A 22,948-nucleotide genomic window follows, 5' to 3' on the forward strand; every position below is an offset into this window, starting at 1 on the left:
AGCCTGCAGGCATGTTGTTACATACATTTTTCAGATGATCCACCCCAAAACACTGGAACCTCTTCTTTAAGCAGCTTTTGCAGGAGCTATCATGAGAGTAGTATCTTCTAATCTGATGAATTGTCATGCTCGGGATAGCAAAGTCTTTTTGCTGTGAAGTTAGCCAAGTGCTTTCTTTGAGCTCACTCATCCTCCTTAAGTAAGGCAGAATTATTTATGGCGGAGACTTCACTGTTAGCACTTCACTGTGTCTGAAGATGAAAGACATCCATGCTGCTTTGACATGTTAGACACTGTAAGCAGCATCAGGCTGCTCAGTGACTTCTGGGTTACAGCACTTGGGTGTTTTTAATCTGGTTTCACTGAATACTGATTTTAGCACAGTGTAGACTGAAGGCACCAATGACTTTCTTTCAGAGGGCACCAGATATAAGTAGTGTAATAAAAGTCTGTAGGGACTGTTAGTCTTTCAGCAGCTGCTATAGATTAGAAGCCCTTTAAAGGGTTCTCAATAAGCCTTTTTAAAAAAAAAGTAAATTGAGGAAATTCTGCTGCTTGGAAAGGTATCTACCTACCTAGATCACATGCACTTGCTTTTGTAATAAAAGGTGAAATATTGTCATCAAAAAGAAAATACAGGAACGACAAAAAAGATGTAAGGTAATATGAATTGTTGCAGGGCAATACTTTGAAATGATATGGAGCAACTATATGCTCCTATACCCTTCCCGTATGCCACACACCACTTTGGAGATTCCCGAGGAAATGCTGCAAGTCCATCCAGCTCTTTTCCACAGCTGCCAAGTCTAAGAGTTAATCCAGGGACAATCCTGCAGCTTCAGTGGTGTTTTTTGCAGATATTTAGTATGAATGAAAGGCTTGAGAGCCCTGACTCCAAAGCAGGCAGATGGCGTAGATCTACAAAGGTATTGTCCATTTAATGAAGTTATGTTCTGAAGAAATCTATAAAGACTGAAGTGTTTCAACCAAACTTCTTTGTTTCATTAAATGTTAAGAAATTTTCTGCAAGTTCAGTTTTGGGCCAAAGGAATCTCCGTAAAATTTTTATAGACGTAAGACATGTAATCTTTTAGGATTTTTCCACTCTCCAGAGCCCTGGTCCAGTTAAATTTCTAAATCCAGGAATTATTTAAGTACAATATAGCAATGTCTTTATTAAGCTTATTCAGTAACCTAATGTTATGCAGTCTTCCTTGCCGAGTTTTAAGTTTGAGTCTTCGGTAAAGCTTTATGTAACAGAAATGACAGTTTTTCCTGAGAGAGGTATGCTTTTAACTTTCAGTTTGCTTGTTACTTCAATACTCCAAGCCCATCTTTTCTTCTAATTAGACAAAAGAGAAATTTTGCACCTTTACAGGCAGCAAAGTTCAAGATTTTAGAAAATCAAAGGGAAGATTTTTCCCTTTCTGTCCATGAAAACTTTTATCTTTCTAGCAGTGTTCTGACCAAAAAATTGTCTGTTTTGTTTAGCAAGTAATTTTTGCAGTATGATCAGGCAGCCAACAAAATCTAGCAGGTCATTTCAAAATAGTCATTTTACAGATACAAGTTCTTTGTAAATTGTTATGGAAAAAGATGAGTTTTATTTAAAACAGTGATTTCTGCATCAGCTATCGATTGCATGAGTTAGAAAAATTCCATATAATATCCGTATCCATGCTGAACATCTCAGTGTCGGTCACAGTTGCAGGATCATTCATCCATGTTAGGAACTTCCAAAGTAACATAACAATTACCGTGTGAAATCCATTTTTACATGAAAAGTGAAAAGCATTTTACTAAAAACGAGAGAAAGCAGCCGTTTACAAAGAGCAACTAGAGCACTCTGCTACAAAAAAAATGCAAGCTCTCCACATGCCCGTGAAGCAAATTAAACTACCCTGTCACATGATCGTTCATTTCAGAGGAAATAAGATCTAATAAACTTTATGAATTTCAGAAATTTAATTTGGAGCTTTGGCTATGTCATTCGTTAAGTCAAAGTTAATTTTGTCATGGAAATTAAAAAGCAAAACTTGTTTTACTCAGTGAAAGTTCCATTTTATCTGTTTAGTGAATTATGTATAAAAAGGTCACCAAAATGAGAAAAACACTGATTTTATGATTATATCTTTAACTTACACAGACATAAGACAGAAAGTCTTCTCTTTTGTGTCAAAATTGAACATGCTCAAACCAGTATTACATGACTTTATTAAATATGCATGTAAAATTGACTGCTCCCTATGTTTGGTGTATTTGTTGGGGTTGTGTGTTTAATATATTTCGGTCAAATGTGTAGGACTGGAAAAAACGGCACGATATCAGTGCGAGCTCTGGACGGCCCCAAAGCCAGCATCGTGCCAGCCACATTCCGAGCAGTTTCTCCACCTGGATATACCATTCTGGATGTTGATGCTAATGCCATGCTGTTTGTCGGTGGGTTAACCGGAAAAATAAAGGTAAAGTGTTCTCTGTTTTACCTTATGGTAAAAATAATAAATGTTAATGTTATTGCATCATTGTAGGTGTGCTAGTAATGCATAGTAGGTGTGTTGGTAATGCATAGTACACCTGAACTCCTGAAGTGTTTTTAGGAGTTGCCTTTCTATCACCCTTCTTTTCACGGGCTAAATTCTACCTCCATGATCTATTCTTTCTGCTTTTTGCCCATTCATTTTACTAGTGACTGCTTCTACATTGCTTAACCTAAGGGGGATGCATACAAAATTTATGCCAAATAGAATGGATGGAAATCTTTTTGGGGAAAAAAAAACACTCCCCAATAAGTATTAGTCAACATATATTTTCTAGTGGAATTCATTACAAGACACTTTAATATTTTAATCCTGATATTCTGGTTTTTTAACTTTCAAAAAAATACAACTTAACATTAAAAAAGTTAATATTTTAAATTCCCAAACTGTAAACTTAAGCAACATTTATTTGCACTAAAGCATTTTTGTGTCCTCAAATATCAAAGCAGCACAACATTTTATGTTGTGCAGATAAACAAAGTAAGTTTCAGAAGGTTCAACTTTCTACATAGTTCTGCTTTGGCAGTATGTAGTTTCTCCCTTTTGTTGTATGCTTGGGGAAAAGCGATTTGGAGCTAAAAAAATTGCAGGTCATTCCATATTCTCCTTGGAGAAATGCACATTAAAAAAAATGGCTTTGCCATCATCTCTTTCTATTTGCTCCTTGCAGCCTCAAGCAGAGATTCTAGTTTGCTGCCTTCCAACCTTCTATCTAGAGACAACTAGAGGTATTTTTTCTTCTGTGAGCCATAGACAAGAACGCTCAAAATATATTCTAAAATTAATGAACCATCAGCTGCTAAAATTGGCTCTATACTGCAGCGTGGCCTCAAAGGCTTTATGTACTCTATCCCTATGATCTGTTTTTCCAAAGGGAGTGAAAATAAACCAGGGAGAGCTGGTGTGATCTCACAACCCTGATATTTTTTCTCAAGTCTGTCATATTTTTGGATTTCTCCTGTACTGGATAAATGTTAGTTTCTGCTGATGAAACTATGACAAAGTTTTTCATCACTAACAAATTTAATTATGCTAAGCATTTAAGTCCTCTTTTTTTGGTCTCCATAATAACTCTGTAACTATAACATCCTGCTCAGTGCTTGCGATGCTGCATATCTGTAATGACCAAACGCACACATGTTCCTACAAGCCTATAGGTTGTTTCTGCCCATCCCTATGGAATGTTTACCTATCAGAGTATAACTGAGAGCTCAGGAAGACAGGCTGGCTCCTGTAAGAATCATAAGTGCCATATTCAGGATTAAATGAATCATTTAATATTTAGAAAAGCACTTGAAAATTTAGTTTATGCATATATTTAAATTTCATTGACACAGTTGAGTTGTAGGAAAAGCGTGGCTGGGTGGCATTTGGTCTGTTGTTCTTGGGTGATCCACTGAAACAGTTAAGAAACTTCGAACTCAAATACAAACAGAAACGTGGAGCTTATTTGGATTTTAGCTTAGATTTCACTTTTGAATTATCAGAACATGAGAGGCATGTGCTAAATCCTAGTAATGCCATTTGTGTTTCCACAGCTCTAGAATATCAAATCTCACAAACAAAAGCTTTGACCTGATTTCCACCTTGAAAAAAATTCTTACGTTCTCATTAAAAACCCAGAGAATCAGAGATACTACAGAAATACAGCAATAGCTCTCCCTGCAGCAGTATTGTGCTATGGCATAAAATAGTGCTAACTTCTTCAGCAAAGCTCTTGCATAAGTCTAATAAAAACATATTTTTTTACTTATTTGATGTCATATACAGTTTTGAGTTTTATAAAAAGCTTATTGCTAAATAAAGAACAAGTTGCGGTGTGATGGTAGAAAAAGGTAAGTGAGACAAAGTGGTGAAGAGAGACCGCAACTATTCTTTGCATAACCAGGTCCCAAAGCTGGTACCAAGTGTTCTAATAAAAGTTGTTACCATTCTTAACTTTACCTCACTTAAATTGCACTGTCAGAGGGAAAAGTGATTTGAATAGTTCAATATGTAGTATTATATCTGCTGCTTGTTACTTAATGTTTACTGTTATTTAATATTACAAATATTAACTTTGGTATTTAATATTTAAGTACTAAATTTAGGTACTAAAATAACACTGTGTTATTTGAATACCACTTGGATGATGACACTTAATGATGAAGCATAATTATGAAGCGTGTGTTTAAAAAAAAAAAAAAAAAAGATAAGCTGTAGAAATGGCAGCAGAATTCTTGAAGGAAAAGTGTTTAAGAGCACTTGATGTACCTAGGGGTAGAAAAAAGGGTCTGGAAACGGTTAAATTGGAATTCTTTTCTAAAAAAAAAAAAAAAAGACACAATGAGGTAGAAGTGGGTAGAGAGCACAGTTCAGCACTTAATACAGATATTAAGTGCGAGATGCAGTGCTGCACTGGAACGCGAGTTGTAGATACTCCAGAAAGTCTGAAGGCAAAACACAAGTTTTCAACCTCAATATGAGTCCTTTAAACTTTTTTTTTTTAATTATACAGTGTTGTTGTCAAGCTCACAAAATGAAATCTTTTTTTTTTTTTTTTTTAAGTTAAAGGTCTTTGAACATTTATCAAGATCACTGATACTTTCAAAACCTTTGTCTCACAAATGTGCTCTTTCATATTACTGTGTTTTGGAATGCATGAGGTTAGGTTTGTTCTGGATTATTGTCCACATTCCCTTTTTGCATGCATTTTTTCAGTGTATTCAAAAAAAATTAATTTTCAGTTTTTAACAACATCTTTCATTTGACTTGAGTAGAAGACACTTTCTCAGAAGTGACATTAAGTTCATATTTGTTGCTAATTAAAAATTTTCCAATTGCTTCGTAAATGCCACCAGCACATTGAGTCTTTTGAGTCATACTTTTCCTTGAATATTTTCAAGTTGCACTCTTATTCTCTTGAACGATCTTAATATTGGTAATTGCTGTATGGAAAGCAGCAGGTGCTTGTCTGTCTCAAATAGCTAAGTATATGGATTTTCAATCAGCTCATATTAATGAAGTGAAATTTAAATGAAACCAGGTATTTTTAGAAAGAGCATTTTGAGCTGAGTATTCTGTGTACTGTCAGACACCACTTGTTCATAGTGCTGTGTTATGTTCAAACGAGCACTAACCCACTGTGTGGTCCTAGTTTAATGGGTTTGATAGGATGAGAGGTTTGCTTGCTTTGCTGCCTGTATTTTTTTCTGCATCCCAAATGCCACAGAGTTTTTATAGGTGAAGCTGTCTGAGTTCATGGTCAGTCTTTCAGCTTGGATGAACCACTCAATGTACAGGCTTTTGAATTAAATTATTTTGCTTGTTGCATGGTGGCCAGTATTTCCTGTAGTGTGTTCCATGATGCCCTAAAGCAAAATGCAGAGTTTGAATAGAATCTGCTCTGATCAACCGGGAAAGCAGATGGTGCAGGGGAACCTAGAGGAGCTCCGCATTCCTCAGGAACCATCCTGCCATCCACACAGTCTCAAATAAATAGGATTTTCTATCCCAACTGATACAAGATTTAGCTCAACTTTTTGCTGATCATTTGTTCAATAAGTGGGCTTCTCAGATTAAATTTTGCTGTTGAGATTTAAAATAACCAGCATCTTCTCATATTGCTGCTTTCCATAGCAGCTGTGCTGGCTGACACAGCAAGTCCCTGAGAGTTGGATTCTAATGAGGGCTGTGGTTTCTTGTTGCAGAAGTCAGATGCTGTACGGGTCACCACCTTCACTGGCTGCATGGGTGAAACTTTTCTGGACAGCAAACCCATAGGACTGTGGAATTTCAGGGACATAGAAGGTGACTGCAAAGGATGTGCTGTCAGGTTGGTTTTACTTTGTTGGCTTCTTTTTCAGCTTTATGAACCTGTCTGTGATGACAAACAGCATCTTCTGTAACAAGCAGCAGGAATTTCTATGGCAACCTTCAAAATCCAGTAGACACCTATGATCTATACATGATACTGACCAGGTTCAGGCAAACTCCTAGGACACATTCCCATCTCTGCCTTCTTCTCCCCACCACTTTTTTATTTCTTTTTTTTTTTTCTGTTTTTTTTTTTTTTTTTTTAACCTCATATGGCAAGGAAAACTGGTTGGCATTCCCTCCTTTTCAGCCCGCAGGTGGAAGACAGCGAAGGGACTGTCCAGTTTGATGGTGACAGCTACGCTGTGGTGAGCCGCCCAATCCGCTGGAACCCCAATATCTCCACAGTCATGTTCAAATTCAGGACCTTCTCGTCCAATGCGCTGCTGATGTATCTGGCTACTGAGGACTTGGTAAGAGTGAATGAGTAACTGCCACTCTCCTTGCAGGTTTCACTCCATCTTTACAGTGGCTGAATTTATCATAACAGGGAAACAAATAGAGATTTGAGAGAAATAGAAAGAAACAAATAGAGGTAAAACTGTCCTAGCATGATGCAGTTTGGTATCTGGGTGAAGACAGAACATACTCTTACATGGAAGTTGGCATCTGGATATTAAACTGAGGGGTGTTCCAGCTTTTCTTAAACTATTAATGAGTTTAAGTTTCCCCAAATACTTACCTGTGTAAAATTGCCAGTTACAGTTATACTGTTATAGCTTGAAATACCAGCAGGTGGAGGGGAAAGAATGAAAAGAGACAGAACTTGTAGGCAAAAGTACTGCTTTTCATCCTCCCTCACATGGATCTGGAGTAACTGGGCTTCAGCATCCAAACCAGATTTACTTGCAAGCCTGACTGGGGACAGAATCTTTTCCTTATCATTTTCATATAAGCCAAAAATTACGTACAGTAGTTCTCAGTGATAGGCACATCTTGAAGTATTATGGAGAACTCTCTGTTTTGCATGTCAGAAAATGTGTTGAGTAAATCAGTCTTATTTCCAGTTTCTGTAACTTTCTTTTCCCTCTTGGGAAAGCTGAACAGAACTGCTGAAATTATTGAGGCAGCAGATGCTGTCTTATTGTCAGTGACTGACTTTCCTAAAAGATAACATTGAATTATGAAAATTACGTCTTTATGCAGGCTTTTTGAAAAATAATTGTTATTTAATTAATTTGTAATTTAATTAATTGCCTCTTGATAGTATAATTATGCAATTAGTTTATATCATTCTATATAATTATTATAACTTTATGTCGTTTCCTACAAAAAAACGAAACAGTTGTATTTGTGAACAAGATAGGGAGTAAGCCATACAGCAGGAAAGCATGCAGTTGCTGATAGAAGCTCTCTCTTAAAATGTGGTTCCAGGGTATGAAAACTTTGAAGATGCTTATGATACACAGATAGAAATACCTAAGATACCTAAGCGGTTAAACTCCTGACTTTATTAATTTTTACACTTTCTCCTCTATCAAATGTTTGTGTTGGTGTGCATAATATTATTCTCTGAGTTTTGCAGAAGTTCAACACATAGTAAACTTTCTGCAGTTTCCCTATATCTTTGCAGTGTGGACAGAACTAACAAGAGCAAGATAGCAACTTAAAATTTCTCTGATACATTCATGTCCTGGGTCATCATTATTTGCTTGCTGCCTTTCATGTTATCCAACTCCCTGGCTGTTTGTTTTCCTCTTTGTATCCTGCCAGCTATTTTTTGTAGAAATGAGTATACCATGGCTGCAATCAGCAATCCCCAGTTACTTCTTAGATATTAATATCAGTGGTTGGCAAAAAAAAAAAAAAAAAAAAAAGAGTTCATAGCTCTATACTGGTCCATCAGTATAGATTATTGTTTGGAAACCCGTTGCACCATCTTTAGTACTTTTGTCTTCTCCCTTGTAAGTATAAAACTACCGGAGGTATGTAATAAATACACTAAATGAAATGCAGAAATATACTCAACACTGAGTATTAGTTTCAGATAATTATCGTTTGTATTCCTGTTTTAAATCTGAGAAAATTGAAGTACAAACTTTCCACCTCATGTAATTTAGCAAAACTAAGCTAAGTGAACAATCTAAAGTAGAAGAAATGGGAAAAGGAGGAGTCGGCAGTACCCTTTGGCACATTACAGTTCTGCGTAGTAAACTTCTAAGTAGATCTACAAAAGAGACCAAGAGAAGTCGTCCATCACCACTCAAAAAAAAAAAATTATTTGTTTAGTGTCATATGTCTCTTATCCCAATTAACAGGAACTGTAATTCATTTGCTTTCCACCCCTGTATTTAATTCTTTTCACCAACAGAAGGATTTCATGAGCATAGAGCTCAGCGGTGGGCGTATAAAAGTTAGCTATGACCTGGGTTCAGGCACTGCTTCTGTTGTCAGCAACCAAAATCATAACGATGGCAAATGGAAATCTTTCACCCTGTCAAGAATTCAAAAACAAGGTGAGTTCCCATGGAGTTGACATTGTGAGTTTCCTAATTACCCTGTCCAGCACAACTAACCACCTAATCATGGGGAAGATGATGTACAAAATTGCCCGAGTTAGAAAGTTGTATTGATTTAGCAACTTCTACACAGATTGCAGGTGTGCTAGGTTGGATGTGAGCAATTGCTGTGTCAAACAAACCTTTTATGATTTTCTTTTGAAACTGTTAGCTTAATTTTCAAGCATAATTTTGCTTTGCAGCTGGGTAAATGACATTTTAAAATGTTTTTGAGTGAAAAAAAAGCTTTTTTTCATGAGTTACCTGATGGTTGTTCAAAATTATAAAACAAACCTGTGCAATTTTTTGTTTGGACAGCAGTAGCCTTTATGCTATAAAGTCCTCTCATACACAGTGTATCCCAAAGTGCTTGAAAAAAACACTGATTTAAATACCAATAGTACAAGGTCTTGGTAGAGAAGATTCCCTTGTTCTCTGGGAGCTGCCTAGTATTTTTTAGTGTGACAATCTCTCTCACTCAACCTCACATTTCTTACTAATCCATACATTAAAAACATACATGGAACAAACATTTATATGAATAATTGTGCATAGCTCATCATCGAGTCTGGATTGAGATAAGACATGACAGGAATTGATTGCTTTCAGTTGGCAGTAGGTTTGAAATGACTGATTCCAATCTCTTAGGCACATCATGACAATCTGAACAAACTTCTTCATTAAAAAAAAGTGTTCAAGTGACAAGGTTTGGACTGAAATCACAAATCAGATGTAGAATGATCTCTTCTGTCTTGATTTTGTCCTGAAATGTTCTCAAAATTATACTGACAAAGAGAACATACCAAATTAGAACTGTCTTAGGGAATGTATAAAAATAAAGTATACGGAACTGCTATAGCATTTTAAAGTTGTTATGGCAACAGAGGAACATGCAGATTTCTCCCCCCAGTCAATAACTGACAGTTTGGAAATCAAGTAGCTGAACTGCAGAAGAAGAAACATCCTTGGCCTTCCCCAAGCTTGCTAACCCTCCACAGATTTCTCTTCTGGTTTCTTCACAGGGCATATTAAGCCATTATTGTTCATGTCTGATATTTCTGAAAGTAATCTTCATCTCTTCCAGCCAACATATCAATTGTAGACATAGACACCAATGAAGAAGAGACCATAGCAACAACTTCTACAGGAAGCCACTTTGGGCTTAACTTGAAAGGGAATGAGAAAATATATTTTGGGGGATTGCCAACCCTGAGAAATCTAAGGTAACGTACCTCCAAGCAATTTCTTTATGTTGAAGAGAATCCTATTGTCTATAACACACTCTCAAGTTCACAAGAAGTGGGTGTGAAGTTCCTAAAGCACCTACAGTTACACACCTGCCTGACACTTGCTCCATGTGTGCTGTAAATATCATTGTTCACAGCCCAAATACAGCGTAAACTGTGATAACAGCTCAGTGCAGCTTTTGATGCTGTGCACAACCATGATGTAGCAGGCATTCTGGTTTTTTAAGCATATTCTTTTATTCAGTGAATTCATTTTTGACTCCAGACTTAGGGAAGCTCCATACTGCCACAAAATTAAGCATAAATGTTTACGTTATGTGCAGAAGTAGCAAAACTACAAGATGCAACTCATAGGATTACTGTTATATGGATGCACATGTCTTTGCATAATCAGCGTCAATATACTTTCAAAACATATACAAATATTGCACACAGAAGTAATTTAAAATAATTTGTAGGTATAAATTCCCAGACTCCTTAGATTAATTTCTCCTTTATTCAGGAATTAAAGCATTTGGTATGATACTTTTGATATATTTAATGTAATTAGAAAGAAAGATAGCTAACTTACTTTCTTCTTAGGCCCAATCCTGAATTTCTTATTCATATAGAATTCCCATTTTTTAATTCTTTATAAAATATTGCATGTTATTATTGATAAACTCTGACTGAAACTTTAATAAAATTAGAGGAATAGGATAACAGGTACTTGAATTTAGCATTTTTAATAAACCAGAAAACTTTCTTGAGGCTTAAATGAATGCTCAGCAGTTTTGCAGTGACAAGAACAAGAGGATTCTGTGCTGCAGTGAGCAGATGAACAACACAAAAACAAACCCATTAATCTATGTCATCTGGCATGATGACAGCCCAAAGTCACCTCGTGCATGGGGAATGGTTTTGATTGGCCCATAGGCTGTTCTGCAGCTAAAAGAACGGATATATTTGCTAATTTATTGGGTTAATAACTGACCTCCGATGTCCAATTACCCGGTGATGAAGAGACCCAAGCTATTGTAGGCCTGGCCTATAACACTGTGTTATGTAATTGTGAAGTCCCACCAGTGCATAGTAGAATGTCCAGATAGATAAATTATCTTTCAGCCAATCCTTTGTGGCTGCTTAGGAAGTAAATGTAGCACAGCCACTTGGACCTGGAGTCATATTTTTCCTACAGGGGATTCGCTGGTCAGTGATGCGAGATGCACGTTACAGTGCATTAGAATCAAGGATGGGGAGAGGGGTTTAGGAAAAAGCTGAGCTACTGCAAGCCCTAGACACCAAGGTAGCCATGACTTAGTAAATACCAAGTTGTATCAGTCCTGTCCATCTTTTTTTTACATGATTTGCTCTTACTCAGACCAAGTATAGTAACAAATTATTAAAGCTTTCTTGTATGTTACATTTTAAGGCACTCGTTTGCAGACTAACAAACACCATTAATTATTGTAGATTAGTAGTGTTTATACACATTTAAAACAAATCTCACGATCCGTCCTATGTTGTTCACAAGTGATGCATATGCGCTACCGTGCAAACTATTTTGAACTTTGCTAATGAATAACATTTTCTACAACTAATGTAATTTCTGATCGTTTTGTTTTGTTTGTCTTTCTCCCTCACCCTAGTATGAAAGCAAGGTAAAAATAATCAGATTACTTGCATGACTTGCATGCGCCTGGCAAGCACGGCTCGGAAGCGCAGGCAGCAACGCGGCAGCAGCAGCAGCAGTGTGGGGGGAGCCCCCAGAGCAGTTGTGGTGTTAGGGCTGTTACCTGGGCTAGCCGGCCTTGCGGCAACAAGCCGCGCTGCTCCGGGTGCCTCACACGCTGCTCCGGGGGCCTCACGCTGCCACGTCCCGCGCGGCGCCCGCAGCTACACACGCAGCTCCGGAGCTTCTTCACGCAGCCGCCGCCTTCAGCCGTGGCGGCTTCTTGCCCTGGGAGGTGCTGGAAGCAGCGGTGCTGCTCGAAAGGGGGCAGTGGCTGAGGAGTGTGAGGAGGTGTCGCCTGTCCCGTTGTTTTCAGTTTGGGTCGGTTTGTGTCTCTCCCTTTTGCTTTTCAGGTGTGAGCTGATCTTGACCCTGGTTTCCAGTGTAATAACTAGCATCTGTCTGAAAAATGCAGTTCCTCCACCCTGATCCAACAAACCCATTTTAAAAAATAAATCTGTATTATTTTCTCCTAAATCCAGAATTCTTATATCTCATACTCCTAAAATTGAGCCCCCTCCAAAAACCCACGAATTTATCAAAGACCTAAATGAACTTGGACCTTTTTTGTAACTTTTGAAGGGGAACAAGAGGGTGAAATGTCTTTAGAAAAGGTGGTAACTATTTACAGAATGCAGAGTTCGTGTCTCTTGTTGGGAAATAGAGGATGAGACCACAGCAAATTCCTGTAACTGGACAGCAGGAGGGCAGCTAGGGCAAGAAGTGGGTAGCAATATAAAGTTTTTCTGGACAGCATTGGGCATCATTAGCAATGAGATGACAAGAGTTTTGCTGCTGGGAAGATGAGTTGCTAAAGGAGCTGGGGATACAGAGCTGGGCTGTAGAAAATCAAAACTGAAAGGAGACCCTAACAACATGACTGTTAATAAAGCAGAATGAGGATTATTTTAGTAAACCAGATGGTTACTTTAACTTATGTAGGGGATGCAAATTTGGCAGAGCATACACTGAGCTTGAGGATGGCGCTAATGCGAGGAATGGCTTTCAGTACCAAACTGTGCCTCTGAACAGTATCTGTGTAAGATGGTTTTATTTTGTAATTAATGTTCTCCGGAATCTTTCATTTCAGAGAGCTTAGCTTTATTTCTCCGCACAGTTTTAAATCCTCGTTATTTTGAAGAATCATTTTTCTTTCTCTGAGCTGTTCAGATATTCTGGTAAACTGTCTGTCCTCACGCATGGGTGACTGTAATATTGTGAGTGAATTAACTAGTGCTTTTTTTGTTCTCTTTAGATTTAGTCTCCATGGCTAATATAGCTACTAAATAGCTACTTTTTTTTTTCTGAAGTGACTTGAAAAGGCTTTTTTGTTTTGTTTTGTTTTCTTGCATACATAGTTCAGATTTTGCCAACTGTTATGGACCTTACTCTGGTATTCCTAGGCCTGTAATCGCCAAACTGTATTTTTTATTCAAATTTGTGAGGAGCAATGTTGTTGTTGGGATTTTTCTCATTTCTTCTGGCTGCTAGCTGTTAAGTTAAAGCATGGGACTTTGCAAGTCTGTTAGCGTATTTCATAATTTGTACATATAATCAGATTTGGAACAAATCCAAGTGCCTTTTATTTATTTATTTAACTTACAGAAAAGGTCAAATATGCATCACAAACTGAAATACACTGCAATTTTCATACTGCCGTGAATGATACTTGAAAAATAAAATATGTAGAAAACAAACATCAGTCCACATGAACATAAGAAATTCCCAAAGCATAAAAAAATTCCAAGATTCAAAGAAGTATTTTTTTTTTAGCCTCTACCAAATATTTCATCCAAAATGAAATTCCTCTTTCATTAAGAGGTAGTATGCATAAAGATGAACAAACCATCTGTCTTCCAGTTAAGGTCTCTCTTGATTCCCCAGATTGCATCTTTCTTCTTTGCCTGTAGAACAACTACTCACTTATTTCATAGTTCGCTGCATTTAAACAGCAAAGATGACAGCACTCCTTTGCAAAAAAAAAAAAAAAAAAAAGTAGAAAAGGGGACTCTTTACAACAGGAGATGAGATGAATCTCCATTTACATCTTTGATGGATGATAGAAGGCAACATGTGTTCACTTGTGTGTAGTTTTTTAAAAATCTCTTTTTAGCATCGCTGCATGTAAGAGTGTGTTTGTGTGTGTGGATATCTGCTCCATAAAATCTAGTCTTGACTTGTATTTTTTAGTTTTGACTTCTATTTTAAAAATTGTTTTAGGCCTGAAGTGAACTTAAAGAAATACACAGGCTGCCTCAAAGAGATTGAAATTTCTAGAACACCATATAATATATTGAACAGTCCGGATTTTGTTGGCCTAACTAAAGGATGCACACTGGAGGTTAGTCTGACTTCTATGTACTTTGGTCTTAATGGGCATAAGTGTTTTCTGGTTTCTGATGTTATGGCATAACATGCTAATTGTGTAAGGCATATCCATACCCGTGGATAGGGATCTAACGTGAGCTTCAGAACTGCTATATATTGACATAACCAAGGACAAAATTAGGCCATAGGCACTGCCGTTATAGCAAAAATCTTCAAAAGTTTTGGGGTATAAAAAATAAAGTAAACAGTGTAACAAATAGAATTGGTATCCTTGGTAAGTATCTTAGCAAGAACCCTTTTTTTTTAGCTTATAATTCTTTAGGTGTCAGAGGGACAAATCTAATATAATTAAGTATTTTGTAGGGGAATTAAATAAAATATTCTAACTTTACAAAAGTATTATGTAGGTTAACAAAATAAAGTAAAAGCAAAAGAGTGCAGATACACTCAGTTGTTTAAATAATTTTTCTCTGAATTTCAGAGACAGACAAACATAAAAATAGTTGTATCTGGCACAGTCTACTAACGCTATGTGTGAAAATTGCATTACTCTACAGAAAGAAATGATGAGTTACTTTAGAAAAAGTCATTGTTTCTATAGACTGTTCTTTATACCCCAGCTGGAGGAATGCAAGAATTGGCAGGATTACAGAAACTCTTCAAGAGAATGCACTGATTTATTATTTGATGACCTACTCTACTTTGTAAATTGAATTACTAGCTACCAGTGTGCAAACAACTGGGCCACAAGCAATGAGTTCTTCATTTATGAGCCTGGCTCATCAAGAAAGCAGTGGTGCTGAGTAGATGATGAAGCAATTATGCCTGATAAGTGGAAAGAATTTTCTGACCAAGTTTGACCAGTAATTGAATTGAGTGCCTGTTTGTATTGGCTGTTGCTATCTGTCGTATTGATTTAAAAGCAAAATCCCACTGTATTAACTCAGGGGAAAACATACACATAAAAACCTCCGAAGAGTTATTTTTAATCCAGGAGGATATGCTGAAACAAGACTGGAACTTTGTGTTCCTGTAAGACAAAATTCCAGAAGCGTTCAAATGAAGCCAGGTGTAAACAAATATCTTGATGTTTGCACAACATGTTGAAAAATAAATTGCTTAATTATTATTTTCTATCGTCTTGTACTAGTTACATTTACATAGTTTACTGCATTAGTTAATTAAACTCTCTGTTGTTCATAGTCTGCTTTGGTCCTACTGATTTGCTTTCCTGTCTTGCTCTTCCTGCAGAACATTTACACGGTTAGCTTCCCCAGAGCAGGTTTCGTGGAACTGCAGCCTGTCTCCGTGGACATAGGGACAGAAATCAACCTCTCCTTCAGCACCAAGAATGAGTCTGGAATCATCTTGTTTGGCACCGGTGGAATAACTGTGCCCCCCCGGAGAAAGCGCAGATACACTGGCAGGAAAACCACCCCCACGAGGAGAAAGCGCAGACAGACTGGGCAGGTAGCAAGAACCTATCAAAAGAGCAAGAAAAAAATGTGGTTTCTAGCAACCTTTTTTCGCTCAGTTTGTTTCTATCACTGTTAGATGTTCATTCTTTTCCCATTTTGTGTTTTAAAACAGACCTAAATAGTGGGGAATATTTCTCCTTGCTTCGTTCTGAGTACTGCTTTAAATACTTGGACATGCAAGCTTAGTGCAAGCCTTTGATATCCCAGTTCAGGCGTCTGAGATATCTCTCACTCCTGGTAATACAGACAGGAATGAGGACCATTCTGTTTTTCCTCAGACAATAAATGCAGGAAAAATCAGTGCAGGATAAGACCCCAAGATGTTTGAGCTCATTGCTGTGCAATTCAAGATTTGATAATACTCCAGCTTCTCCTTCTCTCCCTTAAAATAAAAATCTGCAGTATGAGTTGTTTCTGAAGAAGAGGACAGAGTCAATGTATTCAGGTAAATTACCTGCAGACTCCAAGTGACTAACTGATAGATTTATGATTGCTGTTAGAAGCTATTCCAGTTCTGATTAATTAAAAACCTAATAAATAGACATGTATATTGCTGCTTTCTTTCCTCAGCACTTTTGGGAACTGGTATTTCATTTTGGATACAAACCACCTGGATATGACTCTCCACTTTATTTTTTTCAGAGTTGAATTATAAGCCAGAACTGAAAAAAATATATGTCTATTTATAGGTTATAGGCTTGAGTTGAACATCAAAAGTAACAGAATTTTTAGAGGTGTACTTGCATTAAAGTCTATCCTCATTTATAGCACTAAATCTCAAATAACGCCTTTAATTTTAGAGATGTCATTTTTAATTCCTTCCAGTGCCCACTGGCAGAATTTGACATACTACTCTCAATGGCTTTAAGTGAAGTTTTATCAGATTGCACTCCCCAAATTGGAAAGTGTCTGGATCTGAGCCTGCATTAAGGTTGTCTTCTCAAATCAGAAACAGGTTTAAGAATAAAAAATAGCTACACTAATGTAAAACTAAGCCAAGTGGTTTATTTTCTAATGTAGCTGACCTTTCCGTAATGCCCACCTTGCAGGCCTACTACGCAGTGTTCCTGAACAGAGGCCGCCTGGAGGTGCACATCTCCCCCGGGATACGGGACCCTCACAGGATCACCATCCGACCCGAAACGGGCGACTTCCACGATGGCAGAGCACACTCCATCCGCATCGAGCGCGCTAAAGGGTAACAACAAACACCTGAGAGTGCTGCAGAGCACGCAGTTAATGTGACAAAACTAACATGCAGCTATCATTAGCAATGTGTGCAAATGCTTCTGTGAGGCAAAGAGTGTCAGAGCCATGACTGCCTTACCCGGAAATTTTTGGAAGCTGTTTTTGGACAGTGCTGCTTATTCTACAGCACAAGGTTTTTGGGTTTACGTGGATTATCAGCGTGTTCCTCTGAAGAGCTGCCTCTGCCTGAACGGCCATCTGCAACCTTTTGGTATTTTGCAAATATATTTTACTCAGGTAATCTGTACATAAGAAATAGTGCTGAGGTGCAGTAAGTCATCTTTTCAAGGCATTTAGAGAAAGACCATTTTCAAAGTAAATTAATAGCAATAGCACAGCAGCATGTAATCTTTTCAAGATACTGTGAGCTGGTTTGTATAAACAGGGTCACAGTGGAGTCCAGCTGAATATGCTAAAACACCAAAGGCTCATAGTTCCAGATAAATTGTAACATTTCTTATTGCTGGAAAGCCGTTGCAGACCTTTCCAGAGCATGTTCCTTTAAAAGAAATTCCATTTATTTAACTTCCTTTACCCTTTCTGAGCCATTATAAAAAAAGCTGAGATCTATTACTGCTTCACCATTCAGGAAATGATTAGAAACAGCAAATATATTACACTGTAGTGTGTAGGACTCAGGCAGTCAGTATTATTTATGGCCCCAAATAACTGTTGTTCTGAACAGGATCAAAGCCTTGTTGCAGATATTTGCCCTACAGACATCCTGTGGATTGGTGCTCTAGGAACAGTGGGGTCTCTTTGGTTTTGTGTTCTTTAAAAACAAACAAACAAAAAAGAATTGGAAATAAGCAGTGTCATCCAGCAGGTTATAAAACGCAGTAGATGTGACTGAGCAGGCTTAGCCGAGCCAGGTGAACACGAGGCTTCACCCTGGCCGCTGCTGAAAACTGCAGTTAAGGCTCTCGGGGTCGTTCCGAGCTGCACCTTACAGTTTGGCACCTTGACCTGCTCACCGAGAGCAGGTTTCATACTAATACATTTCTGCAGCTTATGTACCCTGAGCAGGGAGATACGAAGCGGCACTATCCAGCTGGCAACTTAATCTTCTTTTTTTTTCCCCTCAACACCTCAGCTGTCCCTAGCCCTCCCTGAGCAACAATTCCTTAGTGTCCAGTCACTGGGTGCCCTTCTGCCCTATAGCCTGCTTTGTTTTGGCTTTTGTCAGTATAATTTTCTGACATATTTATTTTCCTATATCTTTGAAAAGTGTAAACCATATCTTTGGGCAGTATTCTCCACAGCTTTAATGTCCAGTTGTAGGTTAACTGTAAATTCTTTGGGGAAAAATAAATATTTTGGAATGAGATGAGTGCATTACGTGACAACTGTGTGCTTCCATGGCAGAACACATACACAATAATGGTGATGTTAAGAAGCTTTAAACAACAAAGTAAGTTCTTGTAGGCAGTGCTACAGGAAATACAGTGCCTTGACCTGTGATGGTACCTCAAGCCATAGCTGGATATTGCATCTATAATCTTTATTTTCATTATAAGGTATTTATAAGATACTACTGAGGACTATTGTACATCCCTGTATGGTTCTACTTGGTGCCAAATGTTTACCATGGTAACGGCTACAAATGAGATGTACTGTATATAGATAAAGGTGTTGACAAGTTATAGGCCTGAATAACATGGGGCAACACGAGGGATAGCTCAGGAGCTTTGACATGTAAGAATATTCAGCTTTTCTCTCACATTTAGAGTCTTGCTTCTCCCCCAGTAATATGCTTCACCATAGTTATGCTTTCCTTATTTTTTTTTAAACATTTCTCTTCCTGGCTTGATATCCAGGAGCACCGTGCTACAGAAGGCTGCAGGGAATACACTGTGCTTTGCTCTGTGCATCCTCCATGGCCTGTTCTGTGGAGGTACTTTGTCTTTAGCTCGTAACATATGCATTACCCATGAGAGTGAGTTATTGCACTGGTATCAGTGTGTGGTGAGCAATCAACAATTCTCTTCCTCTGCCTTCTCCCCCAGAAAAACTATCATCTAGATCATTTTTAAAAAGGTAGAGTGTATATCTGCAGTTTATTCCTGCCCTCAGAGCAGTCTGGAGCATTATTTGTCCCCCAGCAAGAAGATAATAACTTGTGCAAACCAGGAAATAAGGAGCCAAACAAAATGTGACCCCGTGCTGTTACCATCCTGCTGAGCACCGTATGATTATACGTAACTTCACAGTACAGCAAGCTTGGCTCTTACCGTGTCAGTGCTGCTGCACTACAAACCACCTCGTTCAGTTCAACCAGAGACTGGTATTATTGCCTCGTCGCAGCACGGTTTTGCCCAGCCCTGTCTGGCAGCTGCCAAGGAGGCATTCAGTAGCAGCTGAAAACCTTCTCGTTGTTAATATGCATTTAATGTGTGCCGATAATTGCATAATTTGGTTTCAGTGTTGTAGCTGGTCAGGAGTAAATGGGGCCTGCAAAGTGGTGATTTCAATAGCGGCAGTAACTGGAATAAAATATATATTTTTTCTTCTAAATCTTTTGTTTGTTTGTTTGTTTGTTTGTTTCATAGGATGTTTACTGTTCAAGTAGATGAAGACAAAGTCCAGGCTCAGAAATTACCAACAGACCAGCCTGTCTCCGTAAGGAAGCTCTTTGTGGGTGGTGCTTCTACTGAGTTTCATACTGCACCACTCAGAAACATACCACCCTTCGAGGGCTGTATATGGAATCTGGTCATTAACACCACGTAAGTCTCCCTAATGCCAACAAATGTCTGGGTAATAAATGGTTCAACTGCCTTGGCTGCAAAAAGAAACTTCGTTGTCACGGGCAATCACAGTAGCAGCAAGCCTAAGGATAGGTTCAATTTGCTTAATAAACCCTTGCTTTTTTGTTTGCAGTATACACCCCAAGTGGCATGTAATCAATAAACTGTTTTGCAGACAGGACAACGTCCTCCTATTTAACAATAAAATTAGGGAGATTCAGCAGTGTAAGATTGCAGCAAGGCTTGCCTCAGTGATAAGTGTTTATGATACGTTAGGATGTTTTGTTTTAAATAAGGTTGATATCCAAGTGTATCCAGATTCTGGAAATCACTAGGGGGATTAATTTGCCTTATGGAAAACATCTGCTTCAATAGTCTGGAAGGATGACAGAAGTAAAAAGAAAGGGAATAGTAAATAAAGTAAAACCTCTGCAGAAAGTTCTCATCTAAATCTTTCTTTTATCTCTATTATAATATTTCGATTATTATTTTATTTACTCACTTTGCATCCCTCTACAACAGAGAGAGGGAGAAACACTAGAGGGTGACAGACTCTATGAAAACCACCCAATGGTGCTTATCACCTCTAATTTAAGTGTCCTATTTAAGTATCTAGAAATGGTCAGAGATCCTGCCAGTTTTGTCCCATGAAGTGGAGTTACACTGAAGCATATAGGGTTTTTTCTTTCTTTTTAATGGATGATAAAGAGACAGGAAAATTGATGAAAGCCATTGGTTTCTTTGTATGTCCTCAGCCCCATGGATTTCGCTCAAGCCGTGTCCTTTGAAAATGCAGATATTGGCCAATGTCCCTCTCTAGAACCAGAGGTTAGGCCACCCGAGGAAGAAGATAAACCAACACACTCAACAGTCCTGATCCAACCTGATGCTCCCGATGCTCAGGGGGAGAAAGAGAGCCCAAGGACTCCTGCTCCTGGCGCCCCACCTCTTCCTGCAACACCACCTCTAGCTTCAGCACTTGTAAGTGTGGATCACTTCTCTTGGGTAAAATCTGAAAAATTTCTCTTGCAAGGCAAGGCAGAAGAAACAGCCATCAGGAATAGTAACGTACCATGTCACAAATTACAGAAACAGTTCAGCATAATGTTATAAAGGAAACACTTTCTTACAGGTCGTCCCAGAGTGGAAAACTGGTTGATCTCCTGTGCTTGGATTATTGTAGAAGTATTTTAAAGAATGTTGCCTTTGATGTGTATGCTTAGCCCCAAATCCTCACCATTCAGGATGCAACACAACCATTATCTGATCAGGACTGGAAAGGCAATTTTTCTATGGAAGATCCATGTCATTACAATGTTATTTGCAGTGTGTGCTAGAGCAAGATGTTTTAACAGCCATGTCAGTGGCAGGATGAGGAAACAGGTAGACAAGTAGTCCTGTTTGATATGGCAAATCCTCCACTATCATTCTATAAATATAGTCAGGAGACTTAAAAATTTGAGAATGGAAATCCCAGCCAGTGCTGACATGAACTCAACAGTCAGACATCTTAAATAGCTCTGTAGCAGGGGTGTTCTACAATTAAATTGAATAAAAAACATCTTCTCTCACAAGGGCAATGATTTTGGAAGCTGATGAATCACTTTTCTGTCCAGAAAAATGTAAGCTTAGATATCTGAATATTAAACTGAATAATATATCCCTGGAAAATCCTGTTAGGAAAAAAAAAAGCATTTCTGTTTAGTTATATCTGCGTACAACCTCCAGGTTTATACAGTGTAGTATGGGTGATGTTTCTGTGTGACTGCCAGTGATTAAGATTACGAAAGAATTGTATGTGGACCCCATCACCTTCCAAAAAAAACCCAGTTGTCATTTTCAGTGAGTCACTGGGAGGTGAGCCTCTCTGTCTCTCTGCTAGGAACCAAAGAGTCTGAATTTGCTGCATCCTTTGTTACCTGACTTGTTTCCAGAATTTGCAGCTGGTTTTCCTTGGACACAGGTCTATAGCAATGTTTTTGTACAAGAAAAAGGTACAAAACTCAGGTCAAAACACTCTGCTCAGTAGTTATGTTTGAAATCTATGGCCAATTTTACTGGCCCACAAGGTACATTTGGCATGGCCTCACCTTGCAGGACTGAAGTCCACAGTGCAGGTCTGTGCACCTGCAAGAGGGACCGTGGGCACAAGATTGGCCATTCCCTTGCCCCTTAGCTCCCACCTAGACCCTAGCCCGAGCCGGGGTTCGGGCATCCCCGCCACAAGCCAGGGCAGCATTTTCGGGTAGTTCCCACACGGTGGAGCAGTTGCAGCATGAGGGCTCTGATCCCTTTGGAGTTAGAAACGAAGCGGATTTGCAAAAACTGTTGTATGACGATAGGGAGCCAGGCAAGGCCAAGGTAACGGAGTGATCCGGTCTCAGCTCCTGCTGTGGGGAAAGCAGACAGTCCGGCTATCAGATATGGTCCCTTGATCAGGCATTATCAGAAAAGAAAAAAAAAATTAAAAGCCATACGCGTGCACTGTCTACAGCTCTAAGCGCTACCTCTTAAATGGCAAAATCGAGAGAAGCAGTTAGTTAGTAATGCTGGAAACCAGTCCTATCCAAAGTAGGTGTTTTATATATTAGATATCTAAAAGCATAATAACTTGAAAGAGATGTTTAAAAATAAAAATCTGAATAAAACAGCATTCTTGCACTTCCTCTCTTGGAAAATAAACGTTTCTTTGTGGTCTGCAGACTTGCAACTACTTCAGATAAGGCAAGCTTTTTGATTTTTTTATGCTAATCTATATTTTCCTAAGTATTTTTCTGTAATGTTGCAAGGAAGTAAAAATCCGCAGTTTAACAGTCAGTTAGCACTCACTGTTGGCTACAGAAATTATGGGCTACAGAAGCCCATTGTGGAAAGCCTATATCTGGTAAATATAAAGTGGAAAAGAATTGTTTCCACATACAAGGCTTACGTAAGATGTCTACTCACTTTGATGCCTTTTAGGACATATTTTAGGTCTCTCTTACCCATCTGCACAAGGGAAGCTTACCCAAGTGAGAAGACTATCTTTTCCCCTGGGCAAGGCAAGCCCTAGGAGTGAGGGTACTTGGAAAACGCAGTGGTCACCAGTCAGCCGCCGCTTCCTGCTTCAGGTGCTAAAATGTTTCTTACCAGAGACCAGTGCTTGAATAACTGCTGCTTCTGCCTCACGTTATTTACTGCTTCTCAGGATTCGCTTGCTGCTGAAATGAAGAGCGCCAGCATTTCCTCTGCATTTGGCTCTGTGACGGTATCTTCCAACGTTTTCCCATATATTCCTCAGTGGTTTTATTAACATTTCT

General features: G+C 38.5%; 1 protein-coding gene across 1 annotated transcript in view; it reads left to right on the forward strand.

Annotated features, from left to right (window-relative positions):
* The window catches only part of LAMA2 (laminin subunit alpha 2), a 336,063-nt gene that overhangs the window by 299,915 nt on the left and 13,200 nt on the right, over positions 1-22,948 (forward strand). Inside the window, exons 48-58 of the mRNA XM_088533890.1 lie at positions 2,303-2,462; positions 6,227-6,351; positions 6,643-6,805; positions 8,704-8,848; positions 9,975-10,113; positions 14,069-14,189; positions 15,428-15,646; positions 16,704-16,852; positions 19,452-19,628; positions 20,405-20,630; positions 22,837-22,896. Coding sequence (XP_088390016.1) covers positions 2,303-2,462; positions 6,227-6,351; positions 6,643-6,805; positions 8,704-8,848; positions 9,975-10,113; positions 14,069-14,189; positions 15,428-15,646; positions 16,704-16,852; positions 19,452-19,628; positions 20,405-20,630; positions 22,837-22,896 — 1,684 coding nt within the window. The remainder of the gene's footprint in view (positions 1-2,302; positions 2,463-6,226; positions 6,352-6,642; positions 6,806-8,703; positions 8,849-9,974; positions 10,114-14,068; positions 14,190-15,427; positions 15,647-16,703; positions 16,853-19,451; positions 19,629-20,404; positions 20,631-22,836; positions 22,897-22,948) is intronic.

This window comes from Tinamus guttatus, unplaced genomic scaffold (genome assembly GCF_059628265.1).
Source record: "Tinamus guttatus ecotype Peru unplaced genomic scaffold, ASM5962826v1 Tinamus_guttatus_pri_ptg000525l, whole genome shotgun sequence".
NCBI lineage: Eukaryota > Metazoa > Chordata > Aves > Tinamiformes > Tinamidae > Tinamus > Tinamus guttatus.